This window comes from Ptiloglossa arizonensis, chromosome 10, assembly GCF_051014685.1.
Source record: "Ptiloglossa arizonensis isolate GNS036 chromosome 10, iyPtiAriz1_principal, whole genome shotgun sequence".
In the NCBI taxonomy this organism is placed as follows: Eukaryota; Metazoa; Arthropoda; class Insecta; order Hymenoptera; family Colletidae; genus Ptiloglossa; species Ptiloglossa arizonensis.
The window spans coordinates 2,520,532-2,548,083 of NC_135057.1; the positions used below are offsets into that span (position 1 = coordinate 2,520,532).

The 27,552-nt window shown below is 27.3% G+C and overlaps 3 protein-coding genes across 10 annotated transcripts; 1 reads left to right on the plus strand and 2 right to left on the minus strand.

Moving 5' to 3' along the window:
- Positions 1 to 1,354: 1,354 nt before the first annotated feature.
- Ziz (dedicator of cytokinesis protein Ziz) lies at positions 1,355 to 13,580 on the minus strand. 4 transcript variants are annotated; one of them, XM_076321364.1, is made up of 29 exons: positions 13,349 to 13,580; positions 12,603 to 12,719; positions 12,142 to 12,320; positions 11,813 to 11,882; positions 10,957 to 11,397; positions 10,376 to 10,870; positions 10,125 to 10,291; positions 9,870 to 10,031; positions 9,726 to 9,805; positions 9,392 to 9,645; positions 9,031 to 9,272; positions 8,703 to 8,802; positions 8,041 to 8,412; positions 7,745 to 7,942; positions 7,520 to 7,666; positions 7,172 to 7,358; positions 7,066 to 7,095; positions 6,186 to 6,364; positions 5,732 to 5,937; positions 5,252 to 5,659; positions 4,872 to 5,172; positions 4,606 to 4,765; positions 4,341 to 4,501; positions 3,750 to 4,079; positions 3,548 to 3,689; positions 2,969 to 3,231; positions 2,506 to 2,863; positions 2,134 to 2,425; positions 1,355 to 2,066 (listed from the first exon to the last, which is right to left on the minus strand). In XM_076321364.1, the coding sequence occupies exons 1-29, from the start codon at positions 13,445 to 13,447 to the stop codon at positions 1,832 to 1,834; spliced, it is 6,375 nt and encodes a 2,124-aa protein (XP_076177479.1). In that variant the 5' UTR covers positions 13,448 to 13,580; the 3' UTR covers positions 1,355 to 1,831. The 4 variants fall into 4 exon arrangements, with proteins under 4 accessions (XP_076177479.1, XP_076177478.1, XP_076177480.1 ...); XM_076321363.1 differs by having other exon boundaries at positions 3,539 to 3,689; XM_076321365.1 differs by lacking the exon at positions 7,066 to 7,095 and having other exon boundaries at positions 3,539 to 3,689.
- A 1,221-nt stretch (positions 13,581 to 14,801) lies between these two features.
- On the plus strand, positions 14,802 to 23,734 carry LOC143151885 (protein phosphatase 1L). Of its 3 annotated transcripts, none has more exons than XR_012993458.1 (9): positions 14,802 to 15,062; positions 15,401 to 15,646; positions 15,848 to 16,045; positions 16,925 to 17,215; positions 17,281 to 17,437; positions 17,515 to 17,645; positions 17,714 to 18,021; positions 18,104 to 18,269; positions 23,532 to 23,734. XR_012993458.1 is itself a non-coding variant. In XM_076321367.1 (8 exons), exons 1-8 carry the CDS (start codon positions 15,027 to 15,029, stop codon positions 18,186 to 18,188), a joined length of 1,452 nt encoding a protein of 483 aa, XP_076177482.1. In that variant the 5' UTR covers positions 14,802 to 15,026; the 3' UTR covers positions 18,189 to 18,583. The 3 variants fall into 3 exon arrangements, 1 of the variants encoding a protein (XP_076177482.1); XR_012993459.1 differs by lacking the exon at positions 23,532 to 23,734 and adding an exon at positions 18,628 to 18,715; XM_076321367.1 differs by lacking the exon at positions 23,532 to 23,734 and having other exon boundaries at positions 18,104 to 18,583.
- On the minus strand, positions 22,207 to 26,585 carry Atg4a (Autophagy-related 4a). 3 transcript variants are annotated; one of them, XM_076321369.1, is made up of 10 exons: positions 25,811 to 26,119; positions 25,546 to 25,723; positions 25,310 to 25,480; positions 24,900 to 25,077; positions 24,751 to 24,830; positions 24,502 to 24,653; positions 24,327 to 24,405; positions 24,087 to 24,241; positions 23,852 to 24,017; positions 22,209 to 23,624 (listed from the first exon to the last, which is right to left on the minus strand). In XM_076321369.1, exons 2-10 carry the CDS (start codon positions 25,646 to 25,648, stop codon positions 23,557 to 23,559), a joined length of 1,152 nt encoding a protein of 383 aa, XP_076177484.1. In that variant the 5' UTR covers positions 25,649 to 25,723; positions 25,811 to 26,119; the 3' UTR covers positions 22,209 to 23,556. The 3 variants fall into 3 exon arrangements, with proteins under 3 accessions (XP_076177486.1, XP_076177485.1, XP_076177484.1); XM_076321371.1 differs by lacking the exons at positions 25,546 to 25,723; positions 25,811 to 26,119 and adding an exon at positions 26,443 to 26,585 and having other exon boundaries at positions 22,207 to 23,624; XM_076321370.1 differs by lacking the exon at positions 25,546 to 25,723 and having other exon boundaries at positions 22,207 to 23,624; positions 25,830 to 26,119.
- Positions 26,586 to 27,552: the final 967 nt, after the last annotated feature.

Consider the following 27,552-nt stretch of genomic DNA (forward strand, 5'->3'; position numbering starts at 1 on the left):
TTTATTATGCATAATATTTTTACTTAATGCATAGAAATTATATATTGATATAGACAATTACAAATCTTGTGATAAGAAGAAATGTAAATTTTTCACGAAAGTAAAATATCTAACTATTATTTCTGCGGTTTACCTTTTTATCTATATAAATTTGCACTAAAAAGTGTACACACAAATACTTTAAGCATAACTAAACCAATGTTAGGAATTTTTATGTAAATTATTAGTTATTGCTGCAAATGGTATTTAATATGAAAAATAAGTTTACTTTATGTATTTATATTAGTTTTAGCTTGTGTAAGATTTTTTCAAATCTGGAAAAGCTTTTTATTTAAATGTAATGGAGGATCATAATCATAGAATTACGTAATAGGATGCAAGAATAATGGAAACAAATACCTGTAGATTATTATAGAAATTTAATAGAATATGTACCACTGCAAATTAGAGCAGTTTTAAAAGTGAAATATGGATAAAATATTAAGAATTTATGGTACATTAAATATTACAGAATATTGAATATGATGTAAAATCGAGTTAAACAGTTTTCTTTTGTTATTGATAAATAAAAAAAGATTGATTATTGTACAAATTTGTTATGTTATTTTTAACTGTGATAAATATACATATTGTGTTTATTGTTTCATATTCCTTAATGTTCATGAGAATGAACAATAATTTATTCAAAATGTGTAATTATTGGTTTAGTTATACTCCTCACTGTATATGTATGAACTGAATATATGAAGATATGGCAGTGATCAAATTATTAAGAACCTTCACAATTAGGCCACGGTATAATACATTTATATTATTTGAAAAGAGAGTAGTTTACATCCACTGTTTATGATTTGTATCCATTCTATTCAATAAAGCGTTCAACACGTAATAACCGAAGTTTTAAAAAAGTGAATAATACGTATCATTATTTAGTAGATACGATAACAAAAAAAGAAAGTTTGATTGTAGCAGTAAAATTCAAGCGTAGTGATTGACTTGCTTACTATTATAATAACAACCACTAAACCACAATTAATAATAGAATTTCTTTTGTGCTTAAGCAAATTAATAATGGATTAATATACAATGCTCCACTAAAAACAGGTTACTTTAATATCTCCACTACTTTAAATAATAGAGAAAAGTGTTGTTTACAAAAATCGTACGACTCTAAGATAGATATAATATGACAAATGTGTGTGTTTTAAAGAGATTTGAAAATCAATTTAATTTTTTTAGGTGGAACGTCTAGTTATTTACCACGGCATTCGATATAGTAATAAATTTTTAAAATAAAACTCTTGATATATATATATATATATATATAGTTTCCAAAGTATGCAGTTTATAAAGCAATATTAAAGTACCATATACTGTTTGTTTAGATTACGAATGATGTTTGGTCATTGGACCACAGTCTGCAAAAGATGTATTTATACATATCTGGCATATATGTATGTGTTAATATTCCAGGCAATGAGATGAACACGTGATTTATAAACTACTAGTGTGAGGATATATATATTTTAATACTTTAATTGTCCAAATTAAACTAAACATTCTATTTAAAAAACATGAAGTTAACTTTTGTATCTCCAATATGTTTCTATCCACAAATAATCTATTGCATTATACTATCTCTGCTTCAGTCATACAATATTTGTAAATAATATTCCTTACTACTGTTTAAAATAGCAAAAATGTCAAGATAGCCTACATCTAGTAGAGCATTCTACATAATCCAATTTTGTACCATTCACTTATATAAAAAATTGCTTTAAACATAAAGCTAATTCAGTTGTAGACGACTTTATTTTAACAGTCCCTTATTTTAGGCTGTACTTGTATGATTATTAGCACCACTGATAGCACTAAACAAAGCAGCGCTATTACGTTTAAAATTACCAACTTGTTCGTCAGGCCAGATAGGTTCTCCAAGCAATGATGATAAATTCTGACAAAGTTTTTGATAATTTTCACGTAATACTTCTTGATATTCATGCTGATCAGATGTAATTAATTTACTATTTATTTGAAGCGCTGTGTAACATATTTTAACAAATTCTCTGAAAATAAAGTATATTGTATAAACAACTATAAATAAATAAAGGCTTTCAATCACAGAAAGCTTACCTAAAGACATCTTTTAATTCTTCAACTTTATCATCTGGATATTGCGGAGATAATGCAGGATCTAAAAATGCAGAAGCATATGCGAGTGGTCCAGCATTTACTGTAACACATATACTCCCTTGTAATCTTAATTGCAATTTTTTCACATCTGTTGGACCTATAAGAGCGACATCTTCTAATTCTTGAACACGCTGCCGCATTTCATCCAAGGCGACTTCAATTGGACTCAATTCCATTAACCGTTTGTCAATTACTACGATGCGTTTCTTAATGTATGGGAAGGAATATTGTGCTAAAATATAAATATATTAATGTTATATGTATATTTATGAATTATTTAATAAATGACAATTAAATGTAAATTTAACATACTTGTAACAATTGTTCTTCGTTTCCATTGGTCTTCTGGATTACCTCTAGCTTTTCCTTCTTTAGTAAATGGAGTTTCAAACATGAAACATGACACATTGTGATTCTGTTCAAATTCTGTTTGTCGAACATCTAATTCAAATTTTTCAAAATAAGGTGTAACATGTGTTACTTGAATATATGCTAGTTTTGGATCTAGTTCAGTTATATCAATAGGTACAGAGTCCATTATCATTTTCACGTTTTCTGTACCAAACTTGTCAGAATATAAACGATGTAACCGCTCTGAGATTTCTGATAAAGATGTAACTTTTGGCTCCTTGTAAATGTACTCTTGACCATTTTCATCCTCAAAATAAGCCTAAAAAAATATGTGTATAGAGAAAATTAAAAGATTATTTATACATATATTGTATGAATTATGTACACTAATATTATGAGTAATATAGTTTTTAATACTTCTTACCAAGCCAAAAAATGCAACTCTATAAAACCTTCCAAGAAGTCTTTTCCCAGATTTAGTAACTTCAACGATCTTATTACAGGCTTGTGCCAAATGTGAATAACAATTTGCTAAAGCTTCATAATTTCGTTTTTCTTCATACATAGGAACTATTAATCGGTATAAATGTCCGAGAAGTTCAAATCGTTCTGCTTTCTCTAATATCTCAGCACAAACTTCCAATTGTTCAAGAAGTAGGTAGTCATTATAATGAATATCTTGCACACCTAAAATAATGCCACCAATTATAAAATTTTATATCTAGAAACGAAAAACTAAAAAAAAACAGTCCATGCAAACATTAATATTGATACACTCAAATTGAAACAACAATCTTCATCATACATTCCGTAACAGTTAAATTATGTAAGAAAACTATTTTACTTGTAATACAAATTAATGTAAGATCAAAATAAATATAAGTAATTTTAATTTAACATCATGCATTTTTTTATACATAATCCAAGAAGAATTGAGGAAACAGGCAAGATTGAAAATAATTACTATATTTAGTACAAACATGTGCAAACATACAAATCTCACCAGCATCGAGTTTAAGGCTACACTCGTCTCTAGAAATGTTTTCAGAGATTTTGTCAAAGGCCTCTGCTCCCCATATATGCACCTTCTTCAATTTTAAATATTCGGCCATTAGTGCAGCAATATGTAATTGACAGCAAGCAGCCTGAGAACACAATATTATAATATATAAACATTTTATTTTAAGCAATTTTAAAGTACATACCTCTGAAAAATTTCCATCTCTCGCATGATTTCTAGCCATAGTTTCTAACCATGTATGTCTTAATTCTGGTGTACTAGCATATGAATTGGCCAAACTATGTTGTAGATCGACCAACATTTCAGGATCATTGTTGTGTTCTCTCATTTGAGCTGTCGCCATTAAAACAGTTCGAATTCTTTTATTGAGATCTTTAACTTCAACTGGAAAACCAGTACCTTTCATCACTTTGTCAGATGAAGCATAACTATTTATTAATGAAAGCGATTCTTGAAATCTTGAGTTATTCAATCCAATAACATTTCCAAGCATTTGGGAAACAGATATTATAACCTATTCATAAGAAAATAGTATAAATAAAATATTTAAAATTAATTTAAAAGAATTCTTCAAATTATAGTCAAATAAATTAAAAATAAAAATTCATGTAGTTGGTTTTTTTAAATATTCGTTAATAATTTTTCGAAAATAAACATTATCAGTCTGTTTTAAAAGATTAATTGTACTATCCAATGGTTATGTACTCTTGTGTATAAAGTTAAAAATTCAATTCCTTCTTACATTTAATTTAATTTCTTTTAATTTCTTACTTACTTGTAAGTGAACTCTGGTCAATCCCTTCCGACTAGTAAACTCAAAATTGCTTCTCATAAGAAGATAAAGTAAAGCACAGGATTCCTGCCTAATGGAACTTAATTTACTATTACAACAGCGTAGTAATTCATAACATAAACGTCCACAAAGAACTGCATTCCCTATAAGATTAATATTAAATAATAAATTAGGATTACTAAGAAATCTGTAAATGTTAAATTTTTTACCAATATGATTATACACTACCTATTATTGGAGTTCATACCTTGAAAAAGAATTATAGAATAATTATTTAAAAAAGCTCTGAAACTAGCAAAAACATGACGCAGCAAAGTTTCAGACTGACCAACTTGCAAGAATGACAAATATATACTAAAAACTTTTTGCATTATAGAATTATCTCCATCTGCTGCTAAAAGTACATCCTTCAAAAAAAAATATTACATGTATATGAACAATTTACTTCTTAGTAATATAACACATAATTCTGTACAATTTTATACAATTTCTATATTCTATATTACTTCATACCTTAAAGTGAATACAGAACAGTCCTAAACAATCTAATGCAATGAGACCAATTTCTGTTGCCATATTTGCTTCTAACAAAACTTGATGTACTTTTCCACTATCAGTTTCAACAAGATTTTCTCTAACTGTAGTATTATGAGGTTGTAAAGTGCTAGTGGCAGGGCCCTCAGTGGAAAAGTCAGGTGGTGCCATTCTGGCTGGTAATGTCATTGCTTTTACTGTTCGAGGTTTTCCAGAATTGTTAGCAACATTTGTAGCTATTTGTCTTTTTCCCACATACTTAAAATGATGCAAACTCATCCTGAAAAAACTTAGTAAAATGTATATTCTACAATTAAAAAATAGACAGCCTAATGGTATATTTAATGATATTAACTTACTCGATTATTGAAAAAAAGTTTAAAATTTCACAATCACTGCATTGTTGCCACCAAGCAATAACCTGATGATCACCCAAATATTTTATAACAAATAAGAAACAAAGCAATATGTCTTTAACTTCCGAAGATTGTAATTTATCACATCTAGGCGATGATTGTGTAACGCTTAAAGAACGTGAATGTCTCTTTTTCTCGCCAGTACCGTTTTCAATAGGTTCACGAATGATAGCAGTTTCTTGTGACATATTTGATTGAGAGGCGCCAGACATGGTTGAGGTATCTGATTCTATACTGGTACAGGAGTAACCATTAACTAAACCCTGTCCCGCTATGGCAGCGAAGTATGTAGAATCTCGTAGATGCATAGATGCTCTTATTGGAGATTGTGTATCCAAATGTAATGTGAGCCTAAAAATGAAAATTATTTAATTTTTTTATTTACTTCCAAGAGAAATGTAGCACTAAAATATTGAAGCATACCTGTGAATTGACTTTGGAGTTCCAGTAGTTGTTGTGATACTACTAGTATCTTTATTTGCTAAAAATGAACTACTGGTTGATATTCTGTTGGTTCCATTCTGTTTAGTGTCTGCTTTATTATCATGTACAGATTGCAGTCGATGTAAATTTTCCAAGACAATACCTAGCCATGGTATATAAATGGATGCTATTCTACTTAATTGACCCTGTGATAACAAAACATAATTGATTATGAAATAGTTAATTTAGTTAAAATTTTAAAGTCTATATTGCGTTAATTTTGGTATTGTATTTCATTATAAAATATTTTATGTTAAATTTTAATTACAAAATGTAATTAAAAAAATATAAATATAATATATTCGTATTCTTTTTAATTGGTAAACATGTTATAAATCTATATTAAACGTTTAGAAAATCAGTTTTAATAGAGTTAAAAATAAATTAATTTTACCTTATTCTGATATCTATCATCAAGTTCATGCTTTGCCACTAAATCTCTTAGTGTAACTATTGCTACTTTTCGAATTTGTACAATTTCGTTTAAAGATGTTTTAACTTCTTGCATTAAGAGTCCAACCAAAAAGTGATGCTTACAGAAATCTTCAGATAAACAGTATTCACTCATTAAATCTGTAATAAATACCTTAAATTGAAAGATATATTCTATTTATATTATTTTAAAATGATATAAATAAGAAAATATGCACATACAAGGACCACCTAAAAACATTAAAGATTGAGCAAAATGAAAATAGCTTAAGTGAAATTATTAAATAGACTGCTACATACTTTTGACTATGTCATATGCAATTAATTTTCTTTAAAAGTCAGTTAAAAATTTTCTTTGACTGAAATCAATTGCTTATTAAGTAATGATAGTATAATTATTCCACTAATCATACTTGTAAATTTATAAAATATTTGCAAATTCGTGCAATTCTCATTATATAAAAGTATTTTTAAAAGTGAACATCAATGTAAAAATAATACAGAAATATATTTCAAGAAATTTGAGACTACATAATAAAACATGATATAAAACATAAAATGTGTATATATTGTGTAAACAATCTGTTTTATGTGTACACTACACTGTTTAAGTACTAAATATTTCATAAATCTCGAATTCCTCACAACTTTTAGTGCATTTCAATAATATAATAAACCAGGCTTGCGTTGCAACTCAAATAAGAATACCATGAAAGTATTTTCCTAAGATCTAGTGATTGATAGTGATAAATGTTAAGAAAATTATGTGCAACTCCCACTCACTATGGCTACAATAACAAACCACAATAAAGACGGGAGTGTATGAACATGACTTAACATACCATCACATTCTGGATCACTCTCTGTATCTTCTACATGAAGCATAAAATGATTACATTATAAAGTTGAAGATACCGACTATGATAAGAGTATTAGTTTCACTTTTACCTCTGGAAGTAATTCGTGATTGCATCATTGGTAAGTTGAAAGATGCATAATGCTCATGGGAACAAATTATTTGCAAGAACGTAAATTTGAAATCATGCAGCGTACGTTGGTCTCCAGGAGAGAAGTTGTCCATGTACGAGTTGATGAGACGGAATACAAACCCACGATCCATAAATGTAAGACATCGCTATTTTATAATATGTATAATTAGCGTAGAATATTTCATAAAATAAGATATACAATGAATATATATATTTGAGTTTTAAAAAAATTTTACTTTGTTATATAAACGCAAAAGACATTAAATTATATTTTATAAACATACGAACATAAATTACATTTACTTACTTTTAGAAACTGCGCAAAACTTTTATTTAATTCGTGCGTTTCAACAGGCATTTCTTTATACTTAGTCATAAGATAAGGCATAATAACTTCTACTAAACTTCGAATTTTTTCATGATATTCCTTAGAAAATCTTTCATTTCTATGCATCTGTAAAATTGTTTGGTTAAACCAAATTTTTTTTATACATTATGTTGCTCAGTATATGTAATTTCAATAAAACATTACCTTTATTCTTCCTGTTGAAAGTAAATGTTGCGCCATACTTTTAATCATTATTTCGAAAAAGAAGCTGGAGTGATGCATAAATTTATTTACTACTAAAAAATCAGTATTACTTGGCTGCAATAATGTAGGAAGATGTTTTCCTAATTGCTCATGGACTGTTACACTGCCATTTCCTTGTAAAGGTGTTACAAATACAAACTGTAAAGTGTAGCAATATAATATTTATATTCTTTTAATTTTGTTTATTTTATATTCTTTTAAAAAGTTAAATAATTACATTTGTTAGCCAGTTTTACCTTAATATAAGCTTGAAGTGTTTCCTTCCTACCAGCTTCATGCACCATATTTATAAAATGTATTAAAACTCTTATAATAAATAATCCAACTTCTTCATTTGTAGTATGAGTTAATAATGTAAACAATTGGTTCAATATTGTAGGTAGAAATGTGATAACAGTAACTAACTGTACTGCATGAGCAGCTTTTAATATTTTGCACGTTTCTGAATCTGCTGGCATTGCTCCCAGTTTCGTGTCCAGGATTCGTTCCATATGAGCAAATAAATTATGTAAATGTACATCACGTGTAAATACAGTTGAAATTAATTGAAATGCTACTGTGAATACTGGCCGCTGAGAGTCAATCCATATAATTTCCGGTCCCGCATTCTAAAGTAACATAAAATCCATTACTAGAATATTTAAAAGTACATTTAAAAATATGTGTTCATTATACTATATTTTACAGATAAAAATCATTAATAAAATCAATGATTTTATTAATCATTGATATGTGAGTTAATGACAAAAATGTTTAATTGTTGCGATACCTACTTAAACACGATCATTTATTTTGTTAAATAAAATGTAATACAAGTAGTCTAATATTGCAATATTAATTGAAACACTGTTTTCAGCTTTATATAAAAATATACATTTTTATTTGATCTTATTCTTACGCCTTTTCCAAGTCCAAGTGGTTGTATGGAAAGATATCCTGAAGGTAAATGTGTTGCTACAGGTAATGCTTGTATGTTCATATCCATATCCACGTTTAGTCTGTACAAAATATATATTTTTTTTCTATAACTGTATAATTATATTACAATTTAGTTACAAAATTTATTGAATAAATATACAAATGATCTATATTTGAAAAATATAATATATTAATTTACATATTATTCAACATCAAGGTATGTAATACAAATTTTACTTCAATTTGTGCTTTAAATTTGTTTTAGAAATTTTTTTAACATATGTCACATAACATATATCATATCATACCTTCCTTTATATAACAAGGGAGACCAAGCATAACCAACACAGTTTTCAACTCCATTTTCTTTCTTTTTATTCATATCACAACTTATATGATAGAAAGAAAAAAGTAAATGGTGCTTAGAATGAAGTTTCGTTGGTAGTCGTACTTTAATTTCTTCATACCAGGAAGGTACCGCATTGTGATGTAAAACTGCACAACACGCTCGTAAACATAAAAGTGGAGCACCAGGTCTTCCATATATACACTATTACAAGAACATATAGGAGACAATAAAAATACTTCAATAATTATTAAAATAAATTAATTGCCTTATTTGTCATTTAAAGGAATTCAATACACGTACTCTTTATATATTATACGTACTCTTAAAGGCGCAGTATTTTCGCTATCGTCATCTCGTAATTCAACAATGCATGCAATATTTCTAGCTCTTGTAAATATTTTTTGAGCATCAAAGCAAAGAGTTTGTGGATATACATAGAGATGGTTAATGTATGTTGTATAAGGATGAACGTCTTTTTCTGAAGTACTTTCAAACTCTGCAACTTCAAGTGTTGGTTCAGACGTTGGTGGTAATGGAAATGGCTTTAAAGCTGCTAAGGATGTAGACAATGTATCTAGAAATAAATTGAAACTAATCGATATATTATTCATTGTAACATATGTACAAAAAATGTTCTGTTATTCAAATACATACTGTCAGGTAATTCTGTAATTGACTCAATTTTTATTTTTAACCAACCAGGTATCACAGTCAATTTACTAAGTTTTTCAGGTCTAAAATTTAAAAAAATTAAGAGATATCCATGTATTATTTAATAAATGTTCTTTTGATACATACTTCCTGTACTCTGAAAGAAGTTTTAGTAATTCATCATCTTTAATTTTATTTCCTTCTTGCCTATATATTGCTGGAAAATCTGACGATGTATCTAATTCATTACTATATAATCTGAATAAAGGTCTGGCAGCCCAAGCAAAAGGCATTCTGTAATTACCCAATCTACAAAACGTATATCGATATAATTAAAATTCTACAAGATATTATATTATATAAAAAAGTATATCTTTTTTAATACAATTATAGTGAACTTACCTTTGGCAACATGCTCTGACTTGTTTGTGAACCTTCAAACCTAATCGTGGATCTTTTGTTGCTCTTAAATATGGTTCTGAAGTTTGGCATATGTTCCCTTGTAATATTTTGTCTATTCTTACAACCAAGAATATATCAGGGTGAGGATTACTAATACTAAATATGGCCTATAAAAGTAAAAAATAAACCACAATTAATAATCAACAAGACAATAATGTAGATCATACTATTAAAATGTTTGAAGAACAAACCTGTTTTGGATATTTAATCCAATCTAATGGTATATTTTTTAAATCGTCTGGTAATTTTACATTTTCTGTAGCTTCTGTCATAATACCCCCTGGACTTAATTCTTTTACTATTCCTTGAACAACTTCGTGATTAATGTCAAAATGAAAGTTTTCTGTAAGTTTTCTACCATTTCTTGCATCATAAAGGCTTAATGTTGTTTGATACGGTTCAACTTGACACAATGATTCCTTTTCATCTATTGGCGCTTGTAATCTAAATTTAAGACTTTCACACTTTACAAAAATTCTGTGTCCAAATTGTTCTTTATATGGATCAATATTCTGTTCATTAGAATTGCCAGGTTGTTGTTTACTATGTGGAATATGAGGGTAAATACTGAACAGTCTTTTACGATTTTCACGTCTAGTTAATGCTATACTAGTATCAGTTTCTCTGGAATACTTAATTAACTGTGGATTCATGCTTTGCTCCAAACCTTTTAACGTTCCATAAACCTGTAATTGATAACATAGCACTTAAATTTTACCAATTCTATAAATAGGCCTATATATTTAATACCACTTATTTCTATATTTAATACCTGCATTGGTTGCAGAGAAGGAGGAGGTGTATTACATGCTCTTTCTAACGAAGCAGCACGCTTTTCTTCTTGTTGTTTATAATGTTGCAATACTGAGCTTAACTTTAATAACCAATCCTGCATATCTGTCTCATTATCTGCTGCTAAAGTATATGATTTATGAGTCCCGCTCATTCTTAACTCAAAACAATACCTTCCACGCTTTGGATTTCTGACAACTTCGGTACAAAAATCCATTACTATTGTTAATTTTGCTTCTCCTTTTTTTTCATCTTTAAAAAGTTCAAGAATATAGGTGCCATCAACTTCTTGTCTAAGGTGACAAAATCGTCTTTTGAATGATTTTGAACCAATATGTGCAAACATACGATCGCTGCTACCAATTTCTGGTCCTTTCATTAAATAGCCTTCTTTTGTTATTCCATTATTCTTTGTTAATTCCTAATACAATTAATTAATGTATTTAATTTTGTTATACTTTTCCATACTAATTTATCCAATATTTCATAATAATATACAAGAGAAAATAAAAATGGTAAAAGAACAGATTTATTGAAACATAGATAGTAAAGTATATTACAAAAATATTCTAAAACAAAATCTAACATTATTATAGTATAAATTGTTTCTGCAAAAAATTAAAATGTGAAAAAAAAAATATAAAATCTATTTCTAACAATTTATATGCTCAATTATAATATACATTCACTAGTCTAAATTATTGTACAAATATTTAAACATTTGATGTTTTATTCTTACTTATCTAAGCATGCAATCTGATAAACAATGCTGTAATAAAAAATATTAATTTTAACACAGCATTTATAATATTTACATTGAAAGCAGAATATTTTACCTCATCAACTTGGTCTACTTCTGTATCAATTTCATATACTTCATCTCTCAAATCATCTGCTTTCGCTATTCTATAAAAACAAGAAAATACAAATGAACTAAATTTTACTGAATACTTTTATACTATACTTTGAAAATATAAAAATACAACTCTTTTAAATGTCTAAAACATATTGCTTAATTTTAATTTTTAATTTTCATACATTGTAATCAAAATATTTATAATCATAAAAACCACTATTTATAAAAATTTAATTAAGACAAAATTTAACAGAATTAAATAATTAAACTAGTATAAATATCCTTACAACTATGGATATAAAAACATACTTGGGTAATTCAAGATAAGTTCCACTATATGCTGAATATTTGTAATGTATAAGATTCCAATTGGATGTGTAACTTCGCAAACATTCTTTCGTAAGAAGGTTCTCTCCTCCTTCCTCATTATCCGAAACTTGTGGTACTGTTGGTGCAAGAGTACGATATCTTCTAGGTAATACCACTTGCTAGAGAAAAAAAAATGTACTAGAATATGATTATTTTTCAAAACAGTGATATCAGTATTTAAATTATAATTATAATGTTATTATTGTAATCAAGAGCGATTGATAAAACTAATATATTATGCCAAATATTATATTTGTTTAGATATTAAAACATCAAATGAACAGAAATTGTATTAGAATATAGGTATTAACATCCTGTACGTGAACTTATAATAATTTATCTACTCATACAACGGATGCAGGTTCTGCCAAATAGATAAGAAATGCTGAGTTGAAACTCACTGAAACATCATCCTGAGGATAAAGTAGAAGTTCTCTCTGTGGATCATTTTGCAATAAAGTTTTATTCTTTAGTACAAAACTTTCAAAGTCTATAGGTTCTACTAAATGTGGCTTATTCTGAAAATTAATAAAAGTATTAGTAAGTAAGTTAATAAGTTACTTTAAATATTTAAAACTAATACTATTAATTAAATGAATGATGCCTAATTTATACAAATTAAAACTTGTAACCAAACATTCTGTAGTAGTTAAATATCAATTTATCAATCTCTATTATGTTATGACAGTAAACGGGCCAAACAACTATGGTCAAAAAGAATCCAATTTAATTCTTAATTCACGGAAATAATTAATGAGCCAGGGCATTACAAGATACCATAAATGGGCATGTTTCAATGTGAATAACATTATCCTTAAAAGAAGCGAAATTTTATGTTCTCAGACCTATAATAAAAAAAAATAAAAATAATACACGAAGACATATATAATAAAAATGAATGAAATGTTATTCTATTTAATCTTCAATTTGAAATATTTATAACGAAAATTTGGTACATAGTTGACAGTAATTATCATGAATAATGAATTAACGATCTAATGAATACTTCAATTAATAATATCGAAGAGAACAAATGTTTGTTGGTGTTAATTATTATTGTATTCTTGCTGTTTAAAAAACAATCCAAAAATTGTTAGCCATAATCGAGCGGCAAAAAGTGTCGGATTGAAGATGTCAGCGAACCTACCTGTACTGTGCTCTCGCGTACTACCTGAGAGACAGTCTCTCGTAATTGAGCAGCCATGCCCGGCTTACCCAGGCCACGAGTAAACTTTCTTTCGCTCATCTTTGCCGATGACACGTTGATCTCATCACCGTACACCAATAAGAACAGTCACAAACATCACGCTTACTCATTACACACGATCGCAGTAACCGCTCATTACGGCCGCGGCCATATTTACGCGGCTTCTAAGCTCACGTCGTAACAACGCATGACAGTTCTCCCTATGCAGTTTGTAGCGTAATACAATCGCTGTAAACTATATCCGGTGTGTATGCACTGGAACTGGTATAATACGCCTTTTTGTGGCCTTTTGCGCCTGTTAAATAATATACGAATAGTAAATGGTAATATTCTTTCTATACTTGATCCATTATAATTAATATAAAATACTGTTTTATTTACCTCAACTTTTTGAAATAGTACTAAACATTAATTTGCATTATTATGCAAATATAAATATGTTATTTAAAATAAACATATCTGGATCTCTGTAATTTATTTAAAATATCATATAATTAAAATAGAACTAAATTAAATTGTTAAACCAGGATTGAGTAAGATTGAAAGTAAAAGTATTTGTTTTAACAATTTATTACATTTTGAGGTAATAAATCACAAATATATAAAACAAAATGTAGAATTGTCTTTAAATTGTACATTCTTAAAGACTAAGTGAAAAAAAGAATTGATATATAAAATCTAAATACTGATTTGTATAGATTTTAATAATTGACACACTACTTTTCTTTACATTTTTCTCATTATTATTCGAAATTTTTAATGATTTAAATACTTTCAAATACATCAATCAGATTACTTTTGTCGGTTACTCAGATGAAATTATTTTATTTTTTGAAATTTCATTCTTATTTAAATATTACTTTATTTAAATTTACTTTAATATCCACTTATTCACTATTTAAAATAGTATTTTAAATACCTCTATTTCAAACGTTACTAAATTGAAAATTTCTACATATTTTATATTCATTGGAAATGTAACTTATTAATATAACATGAAAATTAATTGAGCTTACTTTCGTATAATATGAAAACGATCCTATTTAATATAATGTCTTATTTTTAAACTAATTCAAAGACATAAACGAAATACTTTGAAATAATCATTAAAGATACATACAACCAATTGTAAATACCAAATTTTATAATTATATTTATTTATTAATGTTCGTATCTCTTCGTTTTTTATATCATTTAATCATCAGTATATTATATGAAGGAAACTGATATCAAACTGTAAAATTAATTTAACTCCAGGATATATAAAGTAATTGATTTTAATTAATTATTATAATAAGTAGGACAAATAATATACATTGCTGAAAATACCGCGTGCATTAAATTGCGGCGTGAGCTTAAGGATTGATCTATAGTAACGTTTGTAATTCAGTATCGTCTGCTGTAGATGCCAGATACTGTACAAATTAATTTCCGCTAAATACGATTTTTTAAAACGTTTCGAACGAATGACTACAAATTTTTATCGATTTATTAATGTAAACTATATTAGTGTTTTGCGTTTAGTTGCGCATGCATTTTCATAAATAGTTGACGAATTTTTTCCAACTTGGAACGGCTGTAAAACTGGCTTGAGTCAAGGTGTTTTTCACGATATATTATGGATGACGAGCTTGAAGACAGGATTTTGTATCAGGTGACACAAATGATAAAGCAATTTTATTTCTTTATTTTACCCAAATTCACTTTGAAATGGAAAAATTTGTTACACATTAGATTTACGATTTTCATGTCACGTAATTCGTATGTAAAAATAGTTCGATTTAGTTGCTCACGTTTTTTTTTTTTTTTACAACTCACACTTTGAGCAGAAATTCGAATAAATACAATTTATTATTTGATTGTAAAATAATAGATAGTAAGATTTCATAATTACAACATTTTTAAATAAATATTATTAATTAAAAATTTACATTTTTATTATAAAATTAATCACTAATGATAATTGTATATGCTTTTGAAATTGTGCAACAGACATACGTATCACACATGAAGCTAGTGTCAAAGTTTGCAGTGGGTATTCCTACCGGATTAAATGCGGGGATAAATACTCCTTTAGGTTATTTTTGGAGGATCATGAGGGCTTATGCATTGAAGCCAGAAGTATTAATTTGTGGAGCAGTTTTGGCAATAATTCTATTTTATATACAAGCAGTTGATGTATGGAGTCGATCATTATTAGGAAGAATTCAATATACACTTGGACGTACAACATCAAAAGTATATAAATTATAGAAATCAATTAAAAAATAGCCTATTATTTAAGTACATATATGTATTATGATTCAGATCATTATTATATACAATTTTAAGCATTATAAAATAGTAAAAGCTTTTAATTTGAAAGTATGTAATTGTAGTGTACATAAAATTTCAGCACTATGAGGATAATAAATCTATACAATAATTTATTATTAATAGGTATCGAAACTACAATTCCTAGTTAATGATTCTGTAAACAATGGGGTAAAGCTTAGTTTGCAATTAAAGCAAGGATATATTGCTGCCTATGCTGTACAAGGTCATAGAGCTCATATGGAAGATCGTTTTGTTGTAAAAGAAAACATAAATAACACAGGTGTATCTTTGTTTGCAGTATTTGATGGACATGGTGGAGATGTAAGTTCAGTAATCAATAATTTAACTTATTAAAATATTGAAAAAATTTAATTAATTATTTAAAAATTAAATATTTTGAAAAATTTACTTCTTAATTGTATACATTTCATGTAGTATTATAAATCTTATATTATTATCTTATGATCTTATATGATCATTGTTTTCAAAATTACAGATAAAAAAATAAGAAATAATATGAAATAAGTGCCTTTCAGTATATGTAATCATATAATAATAACAATTAAATTAAAAACCTATAAAATAAAAATATAGAATTTAGTGGGACTGCAATGAATTTATCATATGTATAAATGTATTATTTTTTAATTGAATAATTTATATCATTTCTTTAGATTGTATACAAACTATAGATTCATACAAGAAGTTTTTCATTACATTTTTATATAATAATTGCTTTGTTAAATTATGATTGTTTAGCTTATAGAAAAATTAACAAATATTATTATAATGGTGTCCATTACATGAAATATTTTTTTAATAATAAAGTAGCGCATAAAGCAATTTTCACTTAATAGATTGTTATAGTATAATAAGGGATATCAGTGTATAGTAATAAATCGATTATAGAATTTAAAAATATTGAATTGAAAAATATTTTTAATAAAGAAATTGTATTTTTCATACATTGATATCTCTATAAAATATTAAAGTAACATGTAAATAATAGATAACTACACTTTGAAAATGATTATAATGATAGTTCATATAATTATAACTGAAGGGATTACAAAGACACATGCTATCATTCAAAAATATAATAAAATACATTAGTAATAATGTATTAATTACATGCTAATATTATGAATGTATTTATCATTAGCAAATATAAAATAAATTTAGATCAAATTTTTTTTGCAGTTTGCAGCAGATTATGCATATGATAATTTAATTCCGAACATTAATAAAAAAGTAATTGAATTAAAAGACATGATAGCTGGTAGAGAACCACGTACCTCAGAAGACGAAATTAATGTTGAGGAACAACAAAAAGATGAGAAAAGTGATACAGTTATTCCTGAACGCAAAAAATCTTTTCGCAAGACACTGAGTACATCTTTGACAGATGATTTTATGAAAAAGAATGTTGGTGTAACTGATCCAGAATTACTTGATAAATTAGATAGTTTACAAAGACCAATTACAAGAGAGGTAGTATTAATATTAATATCATTTGTATGGATATAAGAAAATATATCTGTTATTATTACTTCAAGGTAAGACCATGCAGAACAACAGAGAAACCACCAAAAGTGGATATTACAAATTATCTTGATGGAAATAAAATAAACTATGGTAGACTACTAACTGATGAAGTGTTAGCAGTCGATCGATTATTAGTTAAAGCTGCCAAAAAGAATATGGATGTAGCTGGTAATAATTTATTTGAGGCTATATTATTTTATTTATTCAAAGTTCAAAATAATTTCATAAAATTTATACGGATTTAGGTACAACTGCTTTGATTGCACTTTTAGAAGACAATAAATTGATTGTAGCAAATGTTGGAGATTCAAGAGGTGTTATGTGCGATGGAAAAGGCAATGCAATACCTTTATCATTTGATCATAAACCTCAACAAGTATGTACTTTTATTTATGTAAACAAACTTCCAGCTCAATATTTTTTATTTATCAAAATTATTTATAGGAAAGAGAAAGAAGAAGAATATCTAAAGCTGGTGGTTTAGTAACATTTAATGGTGTATGGAGAGTCGCTGGTATATTAGCTACTTCTCGGGCTTTAGGAGATTATCCATTAAAAGATAAAAAATTAGTAATTGCTGATCCAGATATTTTAACTTTTGATCTTAATGATCATAATCCAATGTTTATTGTTCTGGCATCAGATGGTTTATGGGACACTTTTACAAATGAAGAAGCTGTTGCGTTCATCAAAGAACATATAAATGAACCACATTTTGGTGCAAAAAGTATTACATTGCAAAGCTTTTACAGGTAACGTAAAGGAACTTTTCTATTATATTAAATGTTAATTTAAAACATTCATTTATTACATATTTGTTTCTTTAATATTTAGGGGTTCTGCAGACAATATTACCGTGGTTGTAATCAATTTAAAACATCGTAACTATGGTGCATCAGAGGCCAGAAAGAATCAATAATGTTTTAGTCACACAATGAATTTAGGATGTTTTTTTCCAAAGATATTCTAGTCATTAATTGCATATTAACGACTAGTACTTGTAAGTTTCTAAGAAATAAGTGTACATACCTTATGCTATAATACCGAAAAATGTGATGTCTTGGTCATTCTTATTATAAAAAGTCTCCTTTTGTGGAATACAGCACTACTTTTAAATTGATAAAAATACTACTTCTTGCATTGATTGTACTTATGTGTTATATTCAATATTTTATGCAATTGCACTCTGTAGTTTGCTTTGTTTATTAACAAATATTTAATGAATTTATTAAAAAGTGCAATAATAGGTTACTATCATACGATAGGCTTTATACCTGAAACTTGCTAATATTAAATACATACCATGCTTTTAATATTATTTTCCTTTGGAAATATAAATTTTTCTATTTCATTTGCAGTATATGTTTACAAGATTTATGTATAATTGTGCATATTATACACTATTATTGTAATAACAATTTAATTATACGTAGTGCATACGAAATAAAATACTAGAATATAATTCTTAAATAATATGAGTTTTGTGTACAAACATGAACACATTTATTTTTGTATAAACTGAAATGAATGAATTCTATAAACATGTGATCTGATAATTCACAATTGAGTATGTTAAATTGAATAACTAGTAACATTTAAGTGTAACAGTTCATATCTAAATGACTAATAACATTTAAATGTACTAATTTAAAATCATATATATTAGTAATGGTAGATAATAAAAGTGTAATGTAAGTATGAATATTTTACATTTAAATAAGTTTTCTAATGTAGTACATACTTATATTCTTTAATTATTTAGAAAAATGTATGAAATATTCTATTATATATTCTTGAAAGTTATTATATTATACTATAATTAAATTAAATTTTAAACTATAGCAAATAATCTGCAATAAGACAGTATTACATATGATGTAGTATTAAATAAACCTTCTCAAAAGTAGCAATTTCGTAAAAACATCATTAAATAATATCATAATGTTGAAGTAAAATGTTCCAAGTTACCTTATACTCTAACATATTGCATACATATAAATAAAATAATCTGTTAGTAGATTATTTTGAATATGATGCTTATGTATTTTATGCTGTCACAATTTGTTATAGTTATAATCATACATTTTTTTAATTAACAATAAAATACTTCTCAATTTTAAGTTTTATTTTATTACAGAAAATTTTATGACATTTAAATAAATACAGTTCACTGTTTATAAAGTGCAGATATTCTTTATCTTAAATGTATATGGTATAAAATATTTATTTCTTCAAAATTAATCTAATATTTATGTTGTTTGTGCAAATATTACATAATAATCAATTACTTTAATATTTGTATTACAACAAGTGTTTGGGTAGTAGTAGACTAATTGCTTAATAGTATTTTTAATAAGTTTTATAAAAATGTATATTTATATTAAATTGTAATAAATTTCGTCATATCTCTGAATGCAAATTTAAGAACTCACACTTAATAACATGACATTAAAGTTAATTGTTGAAGCACTTTTAGGAATTATTATGTTCTTTATCGTATTAAAAAATTTTATGATTATGTTTATAAAATATTTATGTTTAAATTTTATAATTTTTCACAAAAACAGTAGAATATTTTTATAAATGTATCTATCAATTCTATACAGCTTACATGACTTTCAATATCTGAATATTAAAGATTTTTAAATATAACCTATTTAAAACGAATAATAATGATAAGTATATAAATTTTAAGTATATATATTAGTACATATTAATATTGAAATTATATCCTTTTTCGATAATATTTTTAATTTATAAAAGATAATATTTTGAATCCCTGAATTTCAATTTTACATACTATTGTTACAGAAAAAAATCATAGATCAGTTTGTGTGTATGTGTATGTGTATGTATAGTGGATTACAAATTATTCGCTCAGTCTTTAATGCGATAAGATAAATTAAGTAACTTGACAATGAAGAACTATTTCAGATTTCTTTGATTGGATATACATACATTATTTACAGCTCAGTATTAGAAACGTAAAAAAAAATGAAAAGTTTTGATTTATACTTGCAAAAAATCGAATCATAACAAATCTTTACACTTTTTCACGTCATAAAATTATTCGCTCATTTCATAATAATTACTAATTTAATTATTACTTTAATAAAATTAATATTTAGCGGGATTCCCTTTCCGTTTTATAACTTCTACAAGCCTTCTTGGCATTAATCTCACTATTTTTTGTAAATAATTAAAGTCAATTTTTTGCCATTCCTCTTGTAATCTGTTTTGCAGTTTAGTTTTAGTTTTAATTGAATGTTTACGTATTTTAGAATCTAATATATTCCATACCATCTCGATAGGATTTAAATCCGGTGACTGAGGTGGAGCTTTCATTATTTTCGAGCAGTTGTATAGCAACCATTCTTGAACTACTTTTGATTTGTGCTTGGGGTCGTTATCTTGGTACAAATAGAAAACATCTAAGATCCCCATCTTTTGAGCACTTTACTTAAAATTTTTTTTTTTAAATATTTAAGTACTCTATTTTGTTCATTGTATCCGTAATAATTTTAAGATTACTTACACCATGATAATTAATGCATTCCCGAACCATTATATGACCGCCCCCGTGCTTAACGGTACTATGCAAGTTCTTCGAATGCAACTCTGTTTTGGTTTTTGCCAAACCTTTTGCGGATCATCGAAACTCCAAATATTAAATTTGCTTTCATTGCAAAAGGTAACATGCCAAAATTCAAGAGGCTTTCAAATATAGTTTTTCGCAAATTTTATTTTTTTTTTTCTATTAATCTCACTTATGTAAGGTTTTTTCCTTGCTTTGCGGCCGTTGTACCCATTTTTTAGCAGTGTTCTTCTAACTGTTTCATGGGAAACTTCTTTTCTAGAAAAATCTTGGTTTGGGAGCACTCATTTTTGGATCTTTTTTGATTTTTCTCACTACAAATCACTCTTCTGCGGAATTTAATAATTGTTTTCTAACACGGTCTATTTTATTTTCTACTTGTTCTTCTTCTACGTATCATTTTATAATGTGTCGCACTGTAAAATAACTTTTGCAAGCAATTTTTCCTATATCCCTAATAAATTTTCTATTTTTCCAATGAAAAATAATGATTTTTCTGACTTCCAGATTTATTTCTTTACTTTTTCTACTCATAATACTGAATTATTAAAATAAAAAGTTATATATGAAAATTAATGCTTCTTGGCCACTCGTCTACGTTATACTGATTATTTTCAGCAAGAATCATAAACAAATACCTATCAAATTCACATCGATTGCATTTATTTTAATCAGTTCGTAGCATGAGCGAATAACTTTGTGATTTTAAAAATATATATGATACGTTTTTTTTTTATTATAAATTAAAACTATTCACTTTTTTTATGATTTTGTTACACTGAGTTGTAAATAATGAATATCCATTAAAAGAAGTCTGAAAAAGTCTTTCATTGCCTGGTTACTTAATTCATCATTACTGCATTAAAAACTGAGCAAATAATTTTGTGACTCACTGTATATGCATCGCTGCATGTGGTGTTCAGTTGAACATGTGTGCGCGAATAGAGTCAATTAACGAATGTTTACAAACATTTAATGAAGACATGTAGAGTATTTTTAAACGATATATCAAATAAACACAAAATTACTGTTTAAATAAAGAGATAGACAAAAGAAAAGATTGGTAGGTACTTGAAGAAAAAAAATAAAAACGATGGCGTTCTTTAGTGAAAGTTAAAAAATACAAAAACTTTTTAAGGTAAATTACGATATGTGGAAACTAGAAGTAAGAAAAATATTAAACTTTAATAATTTATGACCATATATAAATGGAGAATTACCCTTATATTATTAAGTGTAACAAAGTCACAGTTTAACCATATAATGGAAGCAAAAACGTTGTTTGAAGCATGAGCAATATTAAAAAAAATTCTTGAAGTAAAAGGTTCAATGAGAAAAACTGTTTTATACAAACAATGAAGAAGAAAATCAAATTACAATGCAGTTTGTGAACAAGTTTGAGCATAAGACAAAATAATTAGAAAAAGTTGGCATCAAAATACCAGAGGAAATGTTATCTATAATGTTTTTGAACATAATGCAGCCAGAGTATGAAGGATTCTATGTAGCAACAGAATTATGTGACAACATACTATCTATTGAATTGCTTAAAATAAAGCTTATTGAGCAAGAAGCACAACATAACAATTGTATGGATAGGGGATATTGAAGAATCATAGATTTACAAGGAGAAGCCACAATTTAGATAAATACTTTTTGAATGACATTAGGCTTAAATTATAAAATATGAGACGTAGTTAAGCAACTGTTTTTATAAAAAATAACTTTAGAAATTGAAATTAAATGAAGATATAACGAATGATATATAAATTTTTATTTTCACACAGGTAGATAGAGGGTTACTCCTTCTTACTCTACCTTAATTCTTTAGGAAATTATTAATCTTCAAATATTTACACATAAGAATTTTTTTTAATTTCACTATTTAAAAATATTTTTATATCAAATTGACTGGTGATCAATTGTACTTAATATTCTGCAATTTATTTATAATGGTTTGCTTTTATAATTTAAGCCTGATCCTGTTTAAAAAGCACTTGCCTGTATTATGACCTTCCCTTGTTGCATAATATATATTACAATCATACTTTGAAGTAAATAAATACACATATTTCCTTAATACTGTAATGGATGGTATTACACAAAGTAAAACACAACATAATTTTTAACAACTTATATATTCTGAAACCAAATGCTTCTTTACTCAGAGGCACATATGTTGATCATTCTAGAGTTTTGGATTTCAAATCTGCCCCAGAGGAAAATGCATTGGGTTTTAAGAGATGTATTGAAATGGATTATTTTAAAAAATCTTGTTATCTTCAAATGTATAATTACTAAAGTAATTTGATCATTTCTTTAATTTAGTTAGTATACATTAATTCTAGTTCAGTTAGTATGAATAAGTAAGTATATACTGTATTACATATAAAAGCAAATATTTCTTTACGAACAGCAGTTTTTTTTTTGTATCAAAATTCGTATATTATATTAACAATGCATAAATCATTCAAATCCGAAAAATTTAAATATAAGTAATATATGCAATATTTTAATTGTTTGGTATAAATTATTTTATTATTCAACTTTTAGTACTGGAATAGCACTAGTTTAATTCAAGTATGCATATTCAATGAAAAGTTTTATTTTAATGTGTGTATGAATGGAACCATCCAGGCTATTATATACATATTTCTTATATTGCAGACTGATCTTAATTGGTGATTAAATGTCAACCAAGCAGTTCAAAGTCTTCATCAGACATATCATTCTGTGGATCTATATGTTCAAAATCTACAGCTGCAAAAAATTTTGTTAAGATGAACTATAATAAATCAACTTTACTGAATGTAATATTGCCTAAGTAACATTTCTCATAAAATGAAAATATAAACTCGATTGTTGTGAATTTAATTCAGTATAAATCTCCTATGTGCTATTAATAAATGATTATGAATTCTTAATGAATAAAAAATGTTTTACTTAAGAAAGTAATTTTTATCTTGTATGTATATAAAATAACTTACAACTTGTTGCTGCTTTTGTTTCTGAAGCAGCATCTTCAGCTGGAGACCAATGTGCTAGTCTTTCTGCACATAATTCAAGCAGAGGTTGTTTTTCTGGTGTGATTAACTCTTCTTGAATAGATTTACATAAAGATTTAAAATCTTTTTCAGATTCACAAAAGAAACACTAAAACAAATTATTTATACTATTAGAAATTAATTAATTTTTAATTAACAAGTTTAATTATTTACTAACAAGTGCTACAGAAGGATCTATTTCTGTAATAGGAATACGACTAGCAGCCTTGCAATGGTAGGTTATATCCATTTCAATTTCTTCTTCCTCTGTTTTTTTTTCAATGCTACCTGATCTTTGTGTTGTATGTGGATCCAAATAAATTACTTCGTTTCCTGTATATAAAAACAATGTAACTAATTTAGGTACATAATTTTATATACTTTAAATACTTAAATAAACACAGAAAATTATACATACCAACACATCCTATGAAATATAATGCGAGATTGGGTTTTCCTCCTATTACTCCTAGAGATTGTGGAATCTTTAATGAAGTCTGAAAAATTATATGTATGAATAGAATATCCTTAATTTCATTTGTGTTTCAGTTTATCTCTAGCCATTCATGCAAGAACATTTGTTTATTTATTACTTTAAGTCCATTAATGTAAATAGGATTAATCTCGCTTAATCCAAGACGAAGAGGTATTAAAAGTAATAAAGGCTTCCATTGGCTAGGTGCTTTCAATGGTATATTACCATCTGCTTCTGCTGTTGTGCCTCCTTCTACTCTACATTGCCTCACTATAAATGTTTAGTGAAATTGAATACATTGTACAAAAAATAAACACTAAATATATACGTGCAAATAAGAAGCATTCAATGATATACATATACTTACAGATATCATTAACTATTAATGTATTGTCCAGAGCCACATGGATTGTAATCGAGCTCCATTCATCATACACAACTAACTTTCTGAAAATTATGATTTGATGATACAATACTCTTACACATGCAAACGTTTAAAATATCAAAAATATGTACTTTAATACTTGTGCTATTGTATTAGGACCAAACCATTGTCCAACTTCTTTTCCTTCAGATGCTCCCATTAATGCAATTTGATGAATAGAGAATGCAGCATTCCTTTTGTCTTCAAAGCGTTCCAGAATTTTCAGGTACGTGCTATTTTTTGTTTCTGGTGTCCATTGCCAGTCTCTACCTATTTTTATGTGTATGTTAATAAAGACTGTACAAAGTTATTTTATCCCTTATTAAACAAGTAATTCGTATAATTACATATAGTTTTGTTTTACTGGTATAAATATAAACGGAATTAACACTTGAAATCAAATATATAAAAATATAATAAATGAAAAGAATTAAAGTATAAAATAATAAAATATATAATCAGACATAAAATGTGGCTTTAATGTTAAATAAATATAAATTACCTAAGTGTAATGTAATTAAAGCTTGACCAAGGACCATTTGTCCACATCTTAACATACAACCCCAACCTTTGTCAGATGTAAACGTGGAATTGTAGCCACCAATAGGTACAAAACCTTTGCGATAGGTGAACCACAATCTAGACCTTATATCCCTACGAATCGCGTCGAATTCTGAAATTTAAGATCTTACACATCAAATTTATTGAAGATCTCTTTATTGTAATTAACTATTAAACCTCTTATGGCATTGTATTTTTTCCCAAGAACCCAAACTGGCTCATCTGTATATGGTATATCTACCCATTCATCTGAGATATTTTGTGTGAAAAGGCTATCCATTTTCACAACTTTTATTATTAATATCTATATTGGTTAAAGTCTTTCAGTGTATCATATGGATGAAATGCTCTGTTGCTATATAAATACAAAAAAGAGTACAGTTCTTTTCTATAAGAAGAGCGACGGAAATAAGGTTAAGTGTTTATCAAAGAATGATATTACATTTATACAATACAACCACCTTCAATTTGGCAAAACAGCATTGGTCATTGCTCATTGAGTAAAGATTTCATTGTTTTTGCAAATGACAAATATAGCGATACTTTTTCACTTTATAAAAATGTCAACAATATCATAACAGCACCACAGCTAATTAACTATCTTGAAGATAGCGCGATAATCGGGAACAGTTTGGATTTTTGCAAGTTGCGATACAAAATGACCAAGTATGAATAATACAAATAAGAAACAACTATATGTTATTTCAACTAAAAATACTTCATTTGGAAGTAGGTGACTCATGAAATATCTTTTATATCAAATCGAATACATATTAATCTTTTGTGTTAAAATATTTCCATTATATGTAAGTATGTACTTCGTATTTCATGCATTTCAAATACCTCTTCTTCACGCTAGATGGCGTATATGTTTTCATAGAAACTATGTATACATACCATTGTAATCGGGCGAGTTTCTACTTTCAGATGCAACAGGAATTTCTCGAGTTCGACAATCCGTTCGCGAGATATGGGAGTTTGAAATTAAGGAATGGTTGAGAACCCATCAAAATTTTCGCAAGTCTGATACGCGAAACCAATAACTACAATGGCCTAGGGGAAAAATACACATACCGTTGTAATCGGGTGAGTTTCTGCTTTCAGATGCGTCAGGAATTTCTCGAGTTCGTCAATCCGTTCGCGAGATATGGGAGTATGAAGTTAAGGAATGGTTGAGAAACCATCAAAATTTTCGCAAGTCTGATACTCGAAATCAATAACTGGAATGGCCTAGCGGAAAAGTACACATACCATTGTATTACAAAACCCTGTAACGTGGTAATTACATGGGTGGCCATCTATTGGAGAAAGGGTTAAACTACACTTAAGGGGTGAAAACACCTGGCGGAGAAACGCTCAAGTTTGTCGAGGAATTGTTCTAATTTCCACAAATAGATGGCGCGACAAGTACAATTTACCGACATTAGAGATAAGTATTTCCATTTGTATGATATTCCCTACCGTGCGATAAAATAAATAAATACTTTTGTACAAACTTTTGTATGTTTCATCTTTCGAATAAATGTAAAATTAAACCTTCCACGGTATATTCTAGCCTTCCTTTATACATTTAAAAATCTTTAATACCTCGAATCAAGGATTCACGTATCAATTATCAACTCACAAGTGTTTATCACGACGATTTTTCTATATAGAAAAGCGATTAATCGAATTTCAGCACTTTTGAGAATAAAATATAACTTCTACGCGTACTGTGTAAAGTATGAAAATTAAATAAATGTTAAATTATTGGACTAATGCACAATTATCACTTTTCATGCTTTTAAACTTTACTAAACAAGTTTTTACATTGAATCTCGATCAAAATCAATTTCTATAAGTATAATTATTTATAATGCATAAATAAGATACACATTGTTCGATTAATATTGAGAACATGCATAAATGTTAACAGAAATCGCGAAAATTAACGAACCTGTTCTCCAATAGAGAACAACCCATATAATTACCACGCTACAAATGTTTGGAATTGCGTGTTCAGAATATATTTGCATCCATACAAACAATAATTTCGATATGTAGAGAAATATTCATTTATTTTATCGCACGGAAGGCAATGGCATTCGAAAGGGGATACTCATCTGTAATGTCGGTAGATAATGCTTGTGGAGCCATCTATTGATGAAAGTCAGAACAATTCCTCGACAAACTTGAGCGTTTCTC